Source organism: Phoxinus phoxinus (assembly GCF_949152265.1).
Source record: "Phoxinus phoxinus genome assembly, chromosome: 6".
NCBI lineage: Eukaryota > Metazoa > Chordata > Actinopteri > Cypriniformes > Leuciscidae > Phoxinus > Phoxinus phoxinus.
In genome coordinates, this window is record NC_136881.1 from 38,299,805 (window position 1) to 38,316,926 (window position 17,122).

At 38.5% G+C, this 17,122-nt stretch overlaps 1 protein-coding gene across 2 annotated transcripts in view; it reads right to left on the reverse strand.

Annotated features, from left to right (window-relative positions):
- Positions 1 to 16,738, reverse strand: part of usp34 (ubiquitin specific peptidase 34) — a 74,648-nt gene extending 57,910 nt beyond the window's left edge. For both annotated transcript variants that reach the window (XM_079614753.1, XM_079614752.1), the window contains exons 1-7: positions 16,438 to 16,738; positions 7,321 to 7,408; positions 5,700 to 6,171; positions 3,515 to 3,565; positions 1,472 to 1,621; positions 1,308 to 1,375; positions 108 to 300 (exon numbers count right to left, since the gene is read on the reverse strand). In XM_079614753.1, coding sequence (XP_079470879.1) covers positions 108 to 300; positions 1,308 to 1,375; positions 1,472 to 1,621; positions 3,515 to 3,565; positions 5,700 to 6,171; positions 7,321 to 7,408; positions 16,438 to 16,480 — 1,065 coding nt within the window. In that variant the 5' untranslated portion in view covers positions 16,481 to 16,738. The remainder of the gene's footprint in view (positions 1 to 107; positions 301 to 1,307; positions 1,376 to 1,471; positions 1,622 to 3,514; positions 3,566 to 5,699; positions 6,172 to 7,320; positions 7,409 to 16,437) is intronic.
- Positions 16,739 to 17,122: the final 384 nt, after the last annotated feature.

Here is a 17,122-nt window from a genome sequence, read left to right on the forward strand (position 1 = left end):
TGTTTATTTGAAAGTGAACTTTAAGAGCAAGCCCAATCTGATTTTTACTTGAGCTCTGACCAATTCCCAATCAAGCACAGACAGACTGTTTTTTGTGCGTCTCGTACCGTGATCTGGCTCAGTCCGGCCAGTCTCATGGTGAGCGTTGGACTCATGAAGTACTTGAAGGCCAGATCCAAACTCTCCCTGTCGAAACACAGCGCGCTGTCCAACGGCTCCTTCACCGTGCTCCACATCAGATCGGCCATGTTACGCGCCGCGCTCTGACGCAACTCCTGATCCGACAGCTTGCACAGATACCTGAGAGAGAGAGAGAGAGAGAGAGAGAGAGAGAGAGAGAGAGAGAGAGAGAGAATTTAGTGTCATGTCAGCATTCAAAGCTATTTTCATGGCAAAAATGAAATTACAAAAATACAAATATCATATAAATACAATAAAAACACAACAAACAAAAACAGCAAGTCATATTACATCAGATTTAGAGAGATTAACGTACAACCAGATGCTTGGCACATAAAAACAACTAATCACAAATATTGGTCCAGGAGACAGGCAGGTTTACAGCTCAAACTAGACCACACACCTCTAGACGTCTATTAGAAGAGCATTGCTGACATTTGTATTACTTAATAAAATGTAAATAATTAATAATAATATAATGCCACAAATTTAATATATTATAATTTTGGGATGATTGTATTTTTCTAGGTGGATGAAAATGTATATGGTATAAAGATTTAATATAATCAATATAACCTAATATTTAAATATAATTATTTTGAGGTGGGATAACTTTTCAAGGTGGATGAATATATATATATATATTAAAAATATAATATTATAATTTTGGGATGATTGTGGATAAATCTTTATATGGTATGTACATTTAATATTATACACACACAGACATATATATCTGTGTGTGTGTGTGTGTGTGTTAAATCAAAATATAATAGTCATTTTGAGGTGGGACTACATAACATTTGGCCAGCTGAAAAAAATCCTCTCCATCTGAACTACTCTCTCTCTCTCTGCTGCTCTAATCCGGTCTGGCTCGAGTCACATGACTGGCTCTCTCAGCCGTCTGGCTCCCCCAAGGTCATGTGAGGAGAGCCCTGGCGACTGTTGCTATGGTGAGGGATGCTCTTCCTAGCAACTCAACCGAGCGCAGATTCTTGGCTAAGAGTGTTTTGATCCTGCTCGGCCTCTGTCTCGCTGGTCTCTGAGCGAGTCAGTCAGGATTGATTCGATGAAATTAGAATTAATAATTGTACACTTTTCGGAGTAGTTCAGAAAAGCGCTCTTACCTGATAACGTAAGTGCGGAAAGGGATGATGTGCTGCATCACAGCGGGAATGTGCAACCATATTCTGATCTGTGTGCACAGAAACAAACACCTGATTGGTTACAGCAGGACACACACACACACACACACTGGGGTTCGATGGGGCGACGCCGAGGCCGGACTCACGTTAGAGACGATGGTGATGAAGGCGTGTGCGATGGGGAAGGGGAGAGTGTCAGGAGCGCCGAACTCAAAGCAGTCCTTCATCAGAGAGAGGCCGTGCTTCCCGCAGAACATACACACGTATCGCAGCAGGTGCAGAGGAACCTCCACGTCCTGAAACACACACACACACACACACACACAATTATATAATGTCAACAGCATGATCGTGCTTTAAAATGAGTTTAAATCAAATCAATTCTACATAAACAAATTTTTATTCAAAACAAATGCATAGATTTGACTAATTATTTGCACAAAAAAAATTATTTAGCTTGTGATTCATAAGGCCCAAAGGACATTTTGTCAGTTATTATTCCTATGACTAAACATAAATTATTAAATAACTATAACACATTAAATACAGAAAACGTGAACACAACCTATAACTTATTCAATATAATAATTACTATTAATAAATTATGAAGTAATCAAAATTATGACAATAATATATGTATGAAAACCAGATGAAAACTATTACCTGTTAATATTATAATATAATTATTATTAAATGACTATGTAATTAATCAGTTATTAAGAAAAATATATTATAATAAGTATAAAAACCAGACATGACCTATTGCCTATTAAAATATAATAATTATTAAGAGCAATTTAATTAATAATATAATTCATATAATAACTATTATAGGTATGAAAACCAGACATGACCTATTACCTATTAAAATTATAATATAATTATTATTAATAATATAATTAATCACAATTAATAATATAATGTAATGTGGGTATGAAAACCAGACATGACCTATTACAATTATTACTATTAATATAACATTATAATACATTTTAATATATATTTTAAATATATAATTATATATACACCGGTAATGGTAATTCTATATTATAAATATATTATTATTACTATACTTATCAATAACAATGCAATTAATCATAACTATTAATAATATAATATAATCATATTTCATGTTTAATTAATAATTAATAATTATTAGCCAAATCTGTACTGTGAATGGTGAAATTTGTGTGCATATATTTATTATTAAATGTTTATTGGTTAAAAATTGGTATTGGTATTCAATATTTCATAAATATCTTTTTTTTTGCACACAACATGTAACATTAAAGGGCACCTATTATGGGATTTTGAAATTTACCTTTCATGTAGTGTGTAACATAGATCTAAGTGAACAAAAACATCCTGGGCTATGCTCGCTAACATAACATTAAATTATTTATCTTATTTTTCGTTTTTTACTACAAACTATAAAGCAGTGGACTATAATCATTATTATAACACAATTTAATTGATAAAAGCATCATTGTACTCCGTGTTAAAAATAAGTATTATCTCTGTAAACACTGCTGGGTCATCTGACCAATCAACGCAGATTAGCGTCGCGCAAAGGAGGGGTTTGAAAAACGAGTCGTTGAACGATTCATTTGGGAGTCGGTGAGCAAATCAGGTAAAAATAAATGCATATTATAAGACAACAAAAGTGTTTTTTGTCATTGCATGCATGTAAAACTGTTGTTGGGGACTCCCTAAACAACATTAGGAACATTTTAAATGTCATAATAGGTGCCCTTTAACACAAACTTATAAGAAATAATGCACAGATTAATGAACTGCAGGCAGAACTGTTTACAGACGGCAAAGGCATGCCGAAATTATTTCTCACTTATTAAGACTTCAAAGCATTCTTACACAGGTTTTACTTATTAAATTTAAGCTATTCATCATTCAAACTCTGTGATGATTCATGGGAGCGGATGAATCACGCCAAGCAACATCTAAACAAAGAACATCCCGTACTTTCACACACACACACAAGCCACACCTAGTCGTCTCACAGTCAGTGAAGTCTAGTCCTGCAGCGTCCACTCAGCATCTACTGAGCTCATCAATTATCTCGAAACGGTGTAATCAAGCCCATCATCATGAGAAGAGCGTGCGTGTGTGTGTGTGTGTGTGTGTGTGTGTGTGTGTGTGTGTGTGAGAGAGAGAGAGAGAGAAAGACTTACATTCATATCACAGAAAGAGCCGAGGATATTGCTCTCTTGTGCCGAAATATCCTGAGGGCAAAAACAACAAATGGATATTAAAAAAAGAGAGCGATCCAAATAAAAACCAGTAGTAGTGAGCAACTACAAAAACCACAGAACACAGTTTCCTTTGTGTGTTGAGGTTACTCAGTTCATCCCAATCATTCAGGAATAACAAAGCACAAACTGGAAGAGTATTAAATGCTATATAAAGTGTATAATGCTTGTGTTGTTGTGTGTGTATTTTAACTCGATTGAGACTAACAGAAAGTAAAAAAAATGCTCCATAGTGCATTTTTTCCTGATAAACTAGAAATGGGCACAAGTACTTCGGTACTGACAACAATGATGGATCAGGAAACACACGGTTTGATTTCAGGCAGAATACAGACATCATTTGTCTTTTTAAAATGTGGTGTAAAATAATAAAAATAAAACATTGTGAGCTTGATCCGAAAGACAAAAGTGGCACATGGTGTGTATTTACTCCTTCAAATATTCAATTACACTGTGTCATGTACACTAAAGGCTTTATCGGTCGGTCCAACAGCTACACTAAAACCTGATTATAATAACTGCACATGTAAATGTACTTCATGACTTAAATTCAACAACATCTACAGAAAAAGCACCAAAAAACTATTTTTAATTTTGGGATTAGTGTTGGCATATTTTCAGTGGTACCTTAATCCAAGCAAATGAAACAAATGTTTAAAAAATATATTTTGTAAATGCACGTACTCGATTATTGTCATCGATTCATCCATGTACATGTTTATTAATTTTTTTAACCTGTATTGTTTCATTAAAATGTCATAACTCTATCTTCCGGTGAAACGACTGACTTCTCCAATCATTTATCCCACGGCCCTCCACAAGCTCGCATTCACTTGAGTGCAACGCCCACATCTCAACATCCAATCAACAACTGATGCACAGAACATTATTCACAATACAGAAGAAAAGATCTGACCTTACTTCTGTTTCATTGCCAGTTTAAAGTCGGCATAATATCAAAATGGACCCTAATTACTTCGTAAAATGTATTATTTAAGTAAAAAAAAAAAAAAGAATTACTATTTAAAATTGACCCTATTTACAGTAAACAATTCATCCATGCAAGTTAATCCACAATAAATGCAAATTAGCCTATTGGCTAGAAACCTTTTATGCAACACATATACACATATTATTATGGCTCTGACTGTGATAATTATGTATGTAATAATGTCCGCTGCATTGTCCCTGACAAATAAACAAATACAAAAAATAGAGCTATTCTGGATAAATCGAGAATTTCTATTTTTTTGGGGGGTTTCAAACACAATTCACCCGTGAAAAGAGAAACTAAACAAAATAGCATGTTATTTCCTAGAGCTTCTGGCAAAATATGAATTGCTGCAGTCTATCTAAAATGTTCCATTAATTTTAATAAAAAAAATGTAATCGGGTTAAATGAATGATTCAACAACTCACTCATATATACTTCACTTGTTTTATTACTAGATGAATCAGCGTTTTTGGACGAATCTCTTGAATCAATGAGAAATACATCTTTAATACCGGTAGTCACTTGTCGCCACCTACTGGTGTAACGATGTAATTGATACAATCGTTATTTGAAGCACCAAGTTACTTTAAAAAGGTGATTTACTCTATTTTGATAACTTCCGTAGACATCAGTGTTTATATCCGACCTATACACTTTCATCCCAGTGATAATATGAGTGTTTGTAACACAGAGATAATGATATTGTGTGGTTGAAAAGAACGTTTGTGAAGCAGTTTTAGACCTAAACATGATAACTGCTCTCTCTGGCTCAGCGGCAAATACAGATTTGAATGTTCGCTGTGATTTTCTCAAACACGGGCGAATTGTTGTCATTTAGGAATGAGATCGCATGGGTGTTTGAATCGAGATCGCGATCTTTTAACAATTACTCGTGCACACACAAAACAAATTTGCCATCTTAATCTCTAATTTATTCGTAATCTCTAGAGCTTTGACAGCAAATGGAAACGCCTACTTTTCTACATCCAATCAATTCCCAGAGGGTAAAAATAAGCCACGCCCCCTTATTTTTTGTCATTTAATATTCCGGTTTAAATGCCTCGGGAAAACACTCCTGAAACACAGAGCGTTGTATATGCGAGCGTGCATTACCTCTATAGTGGGGTGTGTGTTGTGTTTGTAGGCCGTGTACAGGGGGAACTGGATCTGGAAGATCTTGGCAGCGCACAGCAGCAGTTTCTCCTGGTCTTCTGTGCTCCAGGACGCAAACAGGTCCAGGCCGCTCTCGGTCCCGCTCTCGCCCGCCGCGGGGTCGCTGAGCCTGGGCTGGGGGTCCGGTTTGACCCCCTGCTTTTGGTTCTTGTGCTGATCCCCATCCTCTGATGCGCCGTCCTCGTCAGCAGAGTCCCGTTCCACATTCAGAGGCTCGTCCTCATTGGGCGACGGCTGTGGCTGGGCGGAGCCCCATTCAGGCCCCACCCCCTCAGTCCTACTGTTGCCATGGCCACTGCGTAGGCGGTCCCTAAGGTTGGTTACTTGGGCGATGACCAAGTTAATGAGGGCATAGACCAGTTGGCTGAACACCTCGAGGTGCTTGTATTCTTTAAAACAGCACAGACACTGCCTGCAAACCAACAGAGAATCAATAACCATCATCATTTTGAAGTTCAACCTTCAACAATAGTTTGGCTAATATAAAGCCGCTTTCAGCTACCAAGAAGATAAGACTGTAAGGATGGTTTAACACACGTGATCCACAGATTCCTCCCAAAACCAGCACAGAAAGGTCCTGTCCCAAATGGCACACTTATAATGGCCACAAATCCATAGGGTGTCCAATTTGTCATTTTAGGTTTCTGAAGGGTGCTCGAGAGTCAGTGTGCGGCCTTAATGCGCACTTTTGCCGACCCTGCGCTGAAGACTGTCCGACCTGACAGTCAAAGCGGCGCTACACTAAGTGTGGCACAAGAAAACAGGCAAAAATTTATAAGAATGTAAAAAAATAATTTATGTGTACCTTGAAATATTTGGATAAAAGCATCTGACAAATGCATAAATGTAAATGTAAATGTGGACTCCATTTGGGATAGGGCCAAAAATTGCATCTTAATGTGCTCAACACACTGAATTACAGCAGGTCAAAGGTCAAACCACACCGATCATACATTCTTCTATGAATAAACAGCCATGATGGCAAAGTAAACAACAACATGATGCAGGATGAAGTTGAAAACATGTGAATCAGTGCGTGAATGAGTAATAAAGTGAATGAATGAGCAAATCGGTAAGTGAATGCGAATGAATCAATGAGCGATTCAGTGAGTGAATCAGTGAATGAAAGTGGGAATGATTGATTGAGTGAATTAATTAATAAATTAAGACAGTGAGGGAATCAATGAACGAATCAGTGAATGAAAGTGGGAATGAATGAATGAGTGAGTGAGTGAATGAAGGGCTGCACAATTTGGGGGGGGGGGGGTGCAATTGATTTTTCTGATAAAAATTGGATTGCAATTTTTTTTTTTTATCCAGGTTTGCTTTTTTTGTAGGGCTGCACAATTTTATTACTGCTAGAAAATAAAAATCAGTAAATAAAAAACAAAGTCAGAAATATTACTATTTTAATATTTCACCATAAAATAAATTAGTATTTAAAAAAAAATCTTGAATGCAATATGCGTAACTTGTAAAAATGTTGACTAAATAAAGTGTAAATAAAGAAATGAATGAGCGAGCGAGCAAGTGAAGGAAGTGAATGTTTGTGAGTGCTGACCTCTGTGTCCATGTGCTGATGTAAGCGAAGACTCTTAAGGCATGTTCCTTCTTCAGCTGCAGGCCGTCTGAGCTGTCTGCATCCGAGACTGACACACACACACACACACACACACACACAGAGAGAGAGAAAGACGTAAACCGTTAATGAAGTGGCTACATGGTCCTGGGACTGTCTGAGATCAGATCAGTGTTAGAGACGCACAACAAACACAAAAACTAAAACACAACTTACACAGAATACACACTTTATGTTAGATGCCACACACACACACACACACACACACACACACACACACACACACACACACACACACACACACCACCACCACCACCACCAAAAGAAAATGCATTAAGAGTACTAATGATACAATACAAAAACTATCTATAAAAAAATGAATAATGGTAATTTTAATGGTGAAACACTGTACCCACTCTTAGAAGAAAAGGTTCTATATAGAACCTTAAAAAGGTTCTATAGGCGCTTCGTATTTGGAACCCCTAAAAGGTTCTATACAGAACCCTTTTTAAGGGTTCAATCAAAAGGGGTTCATTCATTAATTTTGTTTTGTCAAATAATAGCCTAAAGAACCTTTGTGCCAAAAGGGTTCTTAGCATAAAAGGTTCTTTGGAGTTGAGTAAAGAACCCTATGGTTCTATATAGAACCCCAATGCAACATTTTTTTCCTAAGAGTGTAGAACATTTTAGGGGTTCCAAATACGAAGCGCCTATAGAACTATTTAAGGTTCTATATAGAACCTTTTCTTCCAAGAGTGCCTGGTTAACGGTACGTTCTCTCACAGTGAAAAACTATCATTGATCTAATGGGACATTTCATGTGATTTTTCAGTACAAAACTGTTAAATATATACCGTTTTTGGAAGTGCAAAGGCAATTACAAATAATATAAAGTAAAAAAAAATTAAATTAACTGTTTTTTCATTGAAATAACTTTCAAGCTGTATCTAATGCTGTTAAATGAATGATTATTGCACATCCCTGTAGTTGCACCATGATGGCGTTCAGTATGTGTGTGCGTGACACGGTTTGCAGCTTTGATATATTAGTATTTACTTCAGCTTCTTGTGATGAGCTTGGTTTCTTTCTCTATCACCTGTGTTTTTAAGATGGCTGTCAGTAATCATAAACGTGAAAAAATGATTTTAGTCATTTAGCATATTAACATTATTTCAGTACATGCAATATCATTTTTTTTTATGTTTAAAACTTAAAATGTAGCTAGTAAATTTTTTTTAAAACAATTTTAACACATTTTGAACTTTTTTTTAACAGTAAATTTCACAGATTTTTTTTTTTACACTATAACAACGTACCAAGCGTGATCATTACAGACGATCACATGGCATTTTAATTTGCATTACCTTAACATCCATTTAGATGCTCTGTCCCACACACACACACACACACACACACAGGTTTCCACGGCGACGAGGGAGTTGCTGGACTTGGGAACGCTACCTTTGGGTAGTAAAGTTCACTCGAGCAGCTGGTTAGCCTTGACCTACATGAGATTTTATTCCTTTCTTTCTTTCTATAAAACGGCTTTCCTGTCTTTTTTTTTCTCTGCCGCTTCCACACCGCTCTAGAGTAACAATTCAGGGCATTGTGTGGATGCCGGCTGAGAAACAGTTTGATATGAGGATCCGCTATCAAAGCCGATATTCTGAAAGCTCAAAACCACAAAAAAGAAAGAAAGGAAAACGACACACACACACACACACACTGACTGAATGAATTACATTATTTAGTGCTTTTCAGGAAAGAAACCCAGTCTGACCTTATTGACTTATAAGAATAATTCACTCAAAAATTAATGTTCTGTCATATGATAGGCTATATGATCTGTGGAAAATAAAATATTTTGAAGAATGTTAATGCTGCTCTTTTCCACACAGCTCCAAAAATGCACCATAAAAGTGTGTGCTAGATTACTAAAACAAGTAAGTCAATTCCTGCCTGTCTTGTAACCAATGCATAACAAAAACAGGTTACAAGAGCTTGGATAGAGAGGAAGATTTCCAGGAAATTACGACTTAAATTTGGTCTGTTCCTCACACAAATCTATCACATGACTTCAAATATAGCGTACAAGCCGTATTTGTTCAAAAAGGTCAAAAATGCACCATAAATTTAGCATTCAAAGGTCACCGTCTGTTGCACAGTAAACCCAGCGTGAACAGTTAAAGCATCTCAAATCAAGGTCTTACGGGGTTGGAGCGTCATGAGTGTGTGAGTAAATAATGACGAGAACTGTTTTATATTGAAGGACAAGAGCTATTCCTTTAAATATAGAGTTAAAATGCGATGTGATTCATGACTTTTTATGATGTTTGGCAAACTGGTTTAGTCTGACTGCTTCTGACCTTTCAGAAAATGTGAAATTACAGAGTATGCATAAACAGATGTCTACTGTACTGATAAACACACACACACACACACACACCAACACACACACAGAGAAAGAGAGAGAGACACACACACACACACACACACACACAGACACACACACACACACACAGATACAGACAAAAACACACACACAGACAAACACACACACACACATACAGACAAACACACATACAGACAAACAAACACACACATACATACAGACAAACACACACACACATACATACAGACAAACACACACAGACAGATAAACACACACAGACAGACAGACAGACAAACACACATACAGACAAACACACACAGACAGACAAACACACACAGACAGACAGACAGACAAACACACATACAGACAAACACACATACAGACACACACACATACAGACACACACACATACAGACACACACACATACAGACACACACACATACAGACACACACACATACAGACACACACACACACACAGACAGACAGACAGACAGACAGACACACACACACACACAGAGAGAGAGAGAGAGAGAAAGAGACACACGCACACACACACACACACAGACAGAGAAAGAGACACACACACAGACAGACAAACACACAGACAGACAAACACACACAAACACACACACAGAGAAAAACAGACAGAGACACACACACACAGAAAAACAGACAGACAAACACACACACACTCACAGACACAGACAGTAAGGCAAACACACACAAACACACACACACTTAAGACTGCATTAAGCTGGAAAACATCTCTCCTGAACACACACACACAGCAGACTGTCAGATTAACACCGTCACCAGCCCACACAAATAAAGGGTGTGTTTCTGTTGTCTATCTTACACACACACACACACACACACACACACACACACACAGCGTTTGAGAGGTCAAATGTTAAGCTGCACATGCACATATGGGGCACGAGACATGCCTGAAGGCCAAACACACTCATGAGAACTCACAAAACACACCATCAAATCATCCACAAACACCCGCAGCATCGACTTACACTTTACACTTGTATTCTCCACCATCAAAAACAGTTCATACCCAACGAAGGAGCATTAACCAGGTCACATGACCAAACCAGAGCATTCAGCCAACCGTCTCTCCCTATCGGAGGGAAGTGTGTATAACGCTTCAGAAGTTACAAACTGCAGCTTCACAATCACAACAGATCTGAACAAAAATCAAACCGAAGATATCAGACGAACCATGACATCCATCAAGCAGAAAAGCGACAGGCTTTGCTGCAAACATGACAATCTGACACTTCAGTGAGCGATGACAGCCCAACAACACCTGTGAGATTCAATTTGATAGAGTTAATAAAGCAAACTCACTTATAAGTCTAACAAAACAGCACCAAAAACACTAAAGGTTCAGTTTCTGGACATGTTACTACAGTGATGCCATGGACTTTGGTTACGGTATCATTGTAATACCATGTTTGTGGACATACTGTTTATAACATGGCAACCGTAATATTAAAAAAAAATTACAGTATCATGTTAATTTTTACTGTATTCTTTGCATTGGTAGCATAAATCAACGTGGAAATCATTCAGTACCATGATATAAGTACCGTCTGATATAATAACTATGTTTTTGGCATGTATTGTGGTAACTCCACTAGATTATAATGCAAATACTGTGGTAATCTTGCAGTAGTACATATGTTTAATCATCTGATATTATAACTACACCAACAGACAGTGGCGGCTGGTGATAATTATTTTTGGGGGGGCGCATTTTTTTTGGGGGGGGGGGGGGGGGAGGCAAAATACAAAGCAGAAACAAAAAAGCTATTTTGATCTCTTTTTATTTACATTCCAGACCAACAAAGTAGTAACAAAAAGCATGTTTCCTACTTGAACATAATGTTGATCTCATTTATATATAGTCCCTTTCAAAAAATAAGAATATCATGGAAAAGTTCAATTATTTTAGGAATTCAACTTAAAATGTGAAACTAAGTTTATAAAAAAAAGGCTCATTGCTTGCAAAGTGAGATATTTTAAGCCTTGATTTGTTATAAGTTTGATGATCATGGCTTACAGCTTATGGAACCCAAGAAATAAAAAAAATTGAAAATTTGAATATTACATGAAATCACACTGTAGTAGTTACACAGTAATCCCATGGTCATTGAACCAGGTTTTGGTTATTTTGGCAGTGTGGGCAGGAGAAAATCCTGCTGAAAATTATCTTCATCTTCATAAAGCTTTTCTGCTGAAGGAAGCATGAAGTGCTCTAAATGTCCTGGTAGATGGCTGCATTGACTCTGGACTTCCAGGACATTAGAGCACTTCATGCTTCCTTCAGCAGAAAAGCTTTATGACATTTAGATTTTGTGGGTTTCATAAGCTGTAAGCCATAATCATCACAATTATAACAAATAAAGGCTTGAAATATCTCACTTGGCAAGCAATGAGCCTATATAATATATTAGTTTCACATTTTAAGTTGAATTCCTGAAATAATTAACTTTTCCATGATATTCTAATTTTTTGGAAAGGGTCTGTAGGTCTCTTAAGTGAATTCACATTATCTCTGACGAAAGGGTCTGTACATTTCAGACCAACAAAGCAGCAACAAAGAGCATGTTTCCTACTTGAACATAAAACAATGCTCTTCTTTATATACATTTCAGATCAACAAATCAGTACCAAAAAGCTTTCCTACTTGAACATAAATTTAGCTCTTCTCTCTTTCTGGCCAGCAAATTTCTCAATTACTCTCTGATTAAAGTCAGTCATCTCTGTGACAAGTCTCTTTTCCATGGACAGCAATGCCAGTGCATTCAGCCTCTCCTGGGTCATGGTGTTTCTGAGAAAGGTTTTAATTCTTTTCAAGGTTGAAAAGCACCTCTCAGCTTCAGCCGTGGTCATGGGTGTGGTTATGATAACTTTTAGGAGAGTCACAGTTTCGGAAAAGACTTCTTCGAGATTATTCTCCATAAACAGCTGGAATAAGTCCACAGCACCACGGCAGGCACTGAACTCTTGCTTGCTGTAGATAAGACTGAGCTCTGTCTTGAGCTTGCTTCCATTGAGCATCGGGTACGCTCTGATGGTGCTGCTCAATGCATCGTCAGGAAAGGTATCCTTGAACTCGTCAAACCTGTCCCCCTGCAACAAGGTGGCACAGACAAGGTGGTCTGTGAAGGAGAAACGCTCCCTAGTGTGTCCCAGGATTGTGTCACAGACCTATAGAGATAATTAAACAATATATAAATGTAAGGTAGTAGCCTGTCATCATATACTCACCCTCATGTTTTTTTTTTCAAACCTGTATGAATTAATTTCTTCTTTTTTTTTAATATAAATTTTATATATTTATATAAATTTATATTCTCAGGAAAATAGCCACTTATCAGTTAATCGTTAATCAATCGATTAGGTCAATCAACTAAAGATTAATGAATTAATCGATAACTTGCATCCCTAATTTAATCATTTATATTTATGTTGCCAATTTATTATGTTTGGGATGCTGTTGTATAATATTAAAATGGTGATTTTTGTAAGGATTTATACCAAACTAAAATAGTTTTCTTGAGTCTGTAGAATATGATATGCAGGCAGGACATTTCTGCAGCACAACAATATTGTAAAATAGTATTTTGACTGATTTCTATAACAAACTAACCTCTGCTCCAATCCTTTCACGTTCTTCCGGACTGAGCACCCGGCGTCTCTTTGTTGGCTGAGAACCACTGCTTTGTTCACCAATGGAGTGGAGAGAGTTTCTGCAAAGGACAAAGCTAATTTATTATAATATTGGCAAAAGAGAGAGAGTTAATAATGAAAGAGAAACCAAATAATGATCATATTACAGGAATACAGTTACCTGATCTTTTGTATTTCCTGTTGGAACTGTTGGATGCTCACTTTGATATGGACCGAATCAATGTTCTTCTTCTGGAGCTTGGCATAGAGGAAGTCTACATGTGGCATGATGTGGTGATAAAGTTCCAGAAAGAACTTGAAATCATCATCCTCCAGTAGCATGGCCAGGGCACCTGCTTCTCTGACAGTATTGGGGTCAAAGTCACCTGAGTCTTGTATGCTCTCAAAACAGTGAATGAGATCCTCTCTGTGCTCAAAAACTGTATTAATGACACGGCTATGAAAGTTCCATCTGACATTGCTGGATCTTGGCAGTCTATGGGCAACCACTTTATCCAGAAAACATGTCCGCTTAGGTGACTTAGAAAAAAAGCTGGCAAATCCACCAATGTTAGAAAAAAAAATTCTCGTCTTGGATATGTGAGACGTGGCCTGCTGCATAATAAGGTTGAGCTGATGAGCATAGCAGTGGATATAGTGGGCATTTGGATACACATCTTGTACTTTTCTCTGTACACCTGCAGTGGCACCCCTCATCACGCTGGCCCCATCATATGCCTGGCAGATGAGCTTACTTTTCTGATCCTCAGGGAGGATAGAAGCAAGACGCTCTTTTAGTGCAGTAGCAATGGACTCAGCTGTAGCTGACTGCAGAGGGATGAACTCAAAAAATCTTTCCTGCACGTTATTTTTGTCGTCGATGTAGCGCAAAACAAGCACAAGCTGGGCCAGTGTGGCAATATCTGTGGTTTCATCTGCCTGGATTGATAAAAAACTACTTGTCTGGACTTCTTTGATGATTTCTTCTCTTGTAACAGATAACATACAGTCCAGAAGCTCGTTCTGTATAGTTTTCGATGTTCCCTTAAATACAGTAGCACTGTCAAGATGCTCTTTCAATGCTCCATCAAGAGAGGCCACAAAATCCACCAATCCGCGAAATATACCAGGGTTATCTGAGCTCTCACTCTCATCATGACCACGTAAAGCCAACTCAAATGCTCCACAAAACTTTACACAGTCTATTATCCTGGACAGTATGTGTCGATTTTTTGTCACCTCTTCGTTGTGCCTCCTAATGCCAATCCTGTAGCCTTCGTCTAGTTGTTCCGCAATGCTTACTTTGCCCAAAAACTGTAGTTTCACGCTATTCTCAAGATGGCTGCGGCTACTTTCATGACGTTTGCATTTGTCAGATAGATGTTTGAGGTCGCTTACCCCCGTAGTTGTCCACAAAACTTCAGTGCCGACACTTTGAAAAAGAAGACAGGGAAAACAAAACAGGGCATTGCTAACATCACATCCAGTCAGCCAGCTCCGTTTCTCGTAACAAGCGCGCGTAAAGCTCCGTTTGTAGCTTCGTCCTCTGTCACTTGCCTGCTGCTGGATGTGTAAATCTGGTTGTTCCGGTCCGAGATCCTTAATCTTTTTTTTTTCTTCAAGCGAAAGTCTCGAGAAAGGGTTTTTTTGTAAATAAATTACAGAATTTGGTTTAACTGCTGCCATTGCGTAATAAAAAGTGATCAGCCTAGTAGCAAGCAAGCAAGGTTATTTCCCGCGGCGTACAGTTGAATGGCAGGTGACTAGAACCAATCAGATTGTATAAAATAACATGTATCCAGTTATGATTGGCCAGGGACGCAACGACTTGCGCCCCGAGGAGGATCTTTAAGAAACCAATCAGAGACCAGCTTCAGGTCACATGCTGCCCGAGAATTTGTGTACTCACATAGACACCCATGTGTCCGGCGTCCCTCGCCCATGAAACGTATTGAAAAACATAGTAAATAGTTAATCGATTAAAGACCGTTTTTATTAAATTCTGAGCCTCTTACTACCAGCCGGCACATGAGTAAACTATTTTTTTATATTTATTATTTCATTTTAATATAATGTTTTTACACATGTTAATTTCTGAAATGTTGATGGGGGCGGCGCCCCAGCGCCCCCTATGGACAAGCCGCCACTGCCAACAGACCATGTTTTTTCCCTTCATTTTTCATAGTAACTTAATGGTTTAAGATGGCATACCAATACCATGGTAGACCTTTAATACATCAAATAACTATGGTATTGTCATCCCTGCACATCAGTCACTGTTTTTACACACCAAGACATCAGTACTGATGCAAAGAAAGCGCATTGATCCACATCACACACACACACTCTCTCTTTCTCTCTCTCTCCATCCAACAAAGCCCACAAACACAAATACTGTCCGATTCCTGTCCGGCAGCCATCAGCGGGCCAAACACTGCAAAAACACACTCATCGCGACTGTCAGATCACTTCATCCATCATAAACCACTCGGTCGAGCAGAATTACAGTGCGATCGGGGTTGTTTTGTGTGATCAGATGTTGATCTGTGTGCATTTTAAAGGATGACAATGTCAAAAACACTTCTGCTAATGCTAATGCTAATGTCAGTTCAACTTCCCATCAGCCTGCAAACATATGAAAACAAACCGATGTTCAACGCACACGGCGGTGTTTTCTGGTGCTTCCGTTTAAAGTAAACAACAGATTGAGTTGCTAATCTCGATTTAATGTTGAAATGATGAGAGGCTAACACGGTTCGGATAGCAATGCGTTAATAAAAACAGATCTCAAAATCAAACAAAACACGAATAATGACAGCCAAAGGGCGCTTGAGAGCACTTATAAATGCACATGTTGACAAACGTGTGGAGGATTCAATATTAAACATGAAAATCTGCACTGGTGTGGGGCAGTGAGACGCATGCTCGAACAGTCATGCTAACAACTTGCTGCAAACAACTACAAAAACACAACAAACACACACTCACACAAAAAAATAAAAAATGCAGGTGACTTACTCTCATTGAGCACCTCCAGCAGCTCGGCGCAGTTCTCACACATGGTTCATAAAGGCGGAAAGTGTATTCAGACCATTGGAGAAATAAAATGTTGCCTGTTTTTCTCTCTGTCTTTTTAAGGGGGTGTTTAAGGCCCGACGAAATGCTTGATGAATGCTCGTTATTTTGAGACAACACAACCAGGGAGGTTTGGGCTCATGCAAGCGGGATTGTTTGCCGAAATGTCGAGGGTGAAGACAGTAAATGTGAGGCACTAAAGGAGCGGAGAGTCAGTCTCCGAGCAGAGCGTTACTGTGCAGACTAGCACATACGGCAGCCATGATGAACAGGGACGGGAGGTACACTTCGGTGGTTTCCGCCGGCGACCTCGGAGGTGTTCGGGTGTTTCCGGGAAAGTTCGCGCTCGTTCGGAGGCAAGCGGGTGACGTTGGGAGAGACGTCGTCTGTTTCCGCCGAGTCATCTCGCGGCTCGTTCGGCTTTTTTCGGAAAGCTAGCAAAGAGAAAGGGAGGGGCGACCGTTGTTACACATCGGCTGTTTTCGTAAGCTCCGCCTGGTTCCGGTCGTCTTAGAAATCTCGCGAGAAACGCAGTCGAGCACGTGTACGTGTGATGTTTTAATTTTAATATATCTACTAAAGTAGTACACAGTCCAATATTTGTGCAATTAAGACGTGATTGTATAGC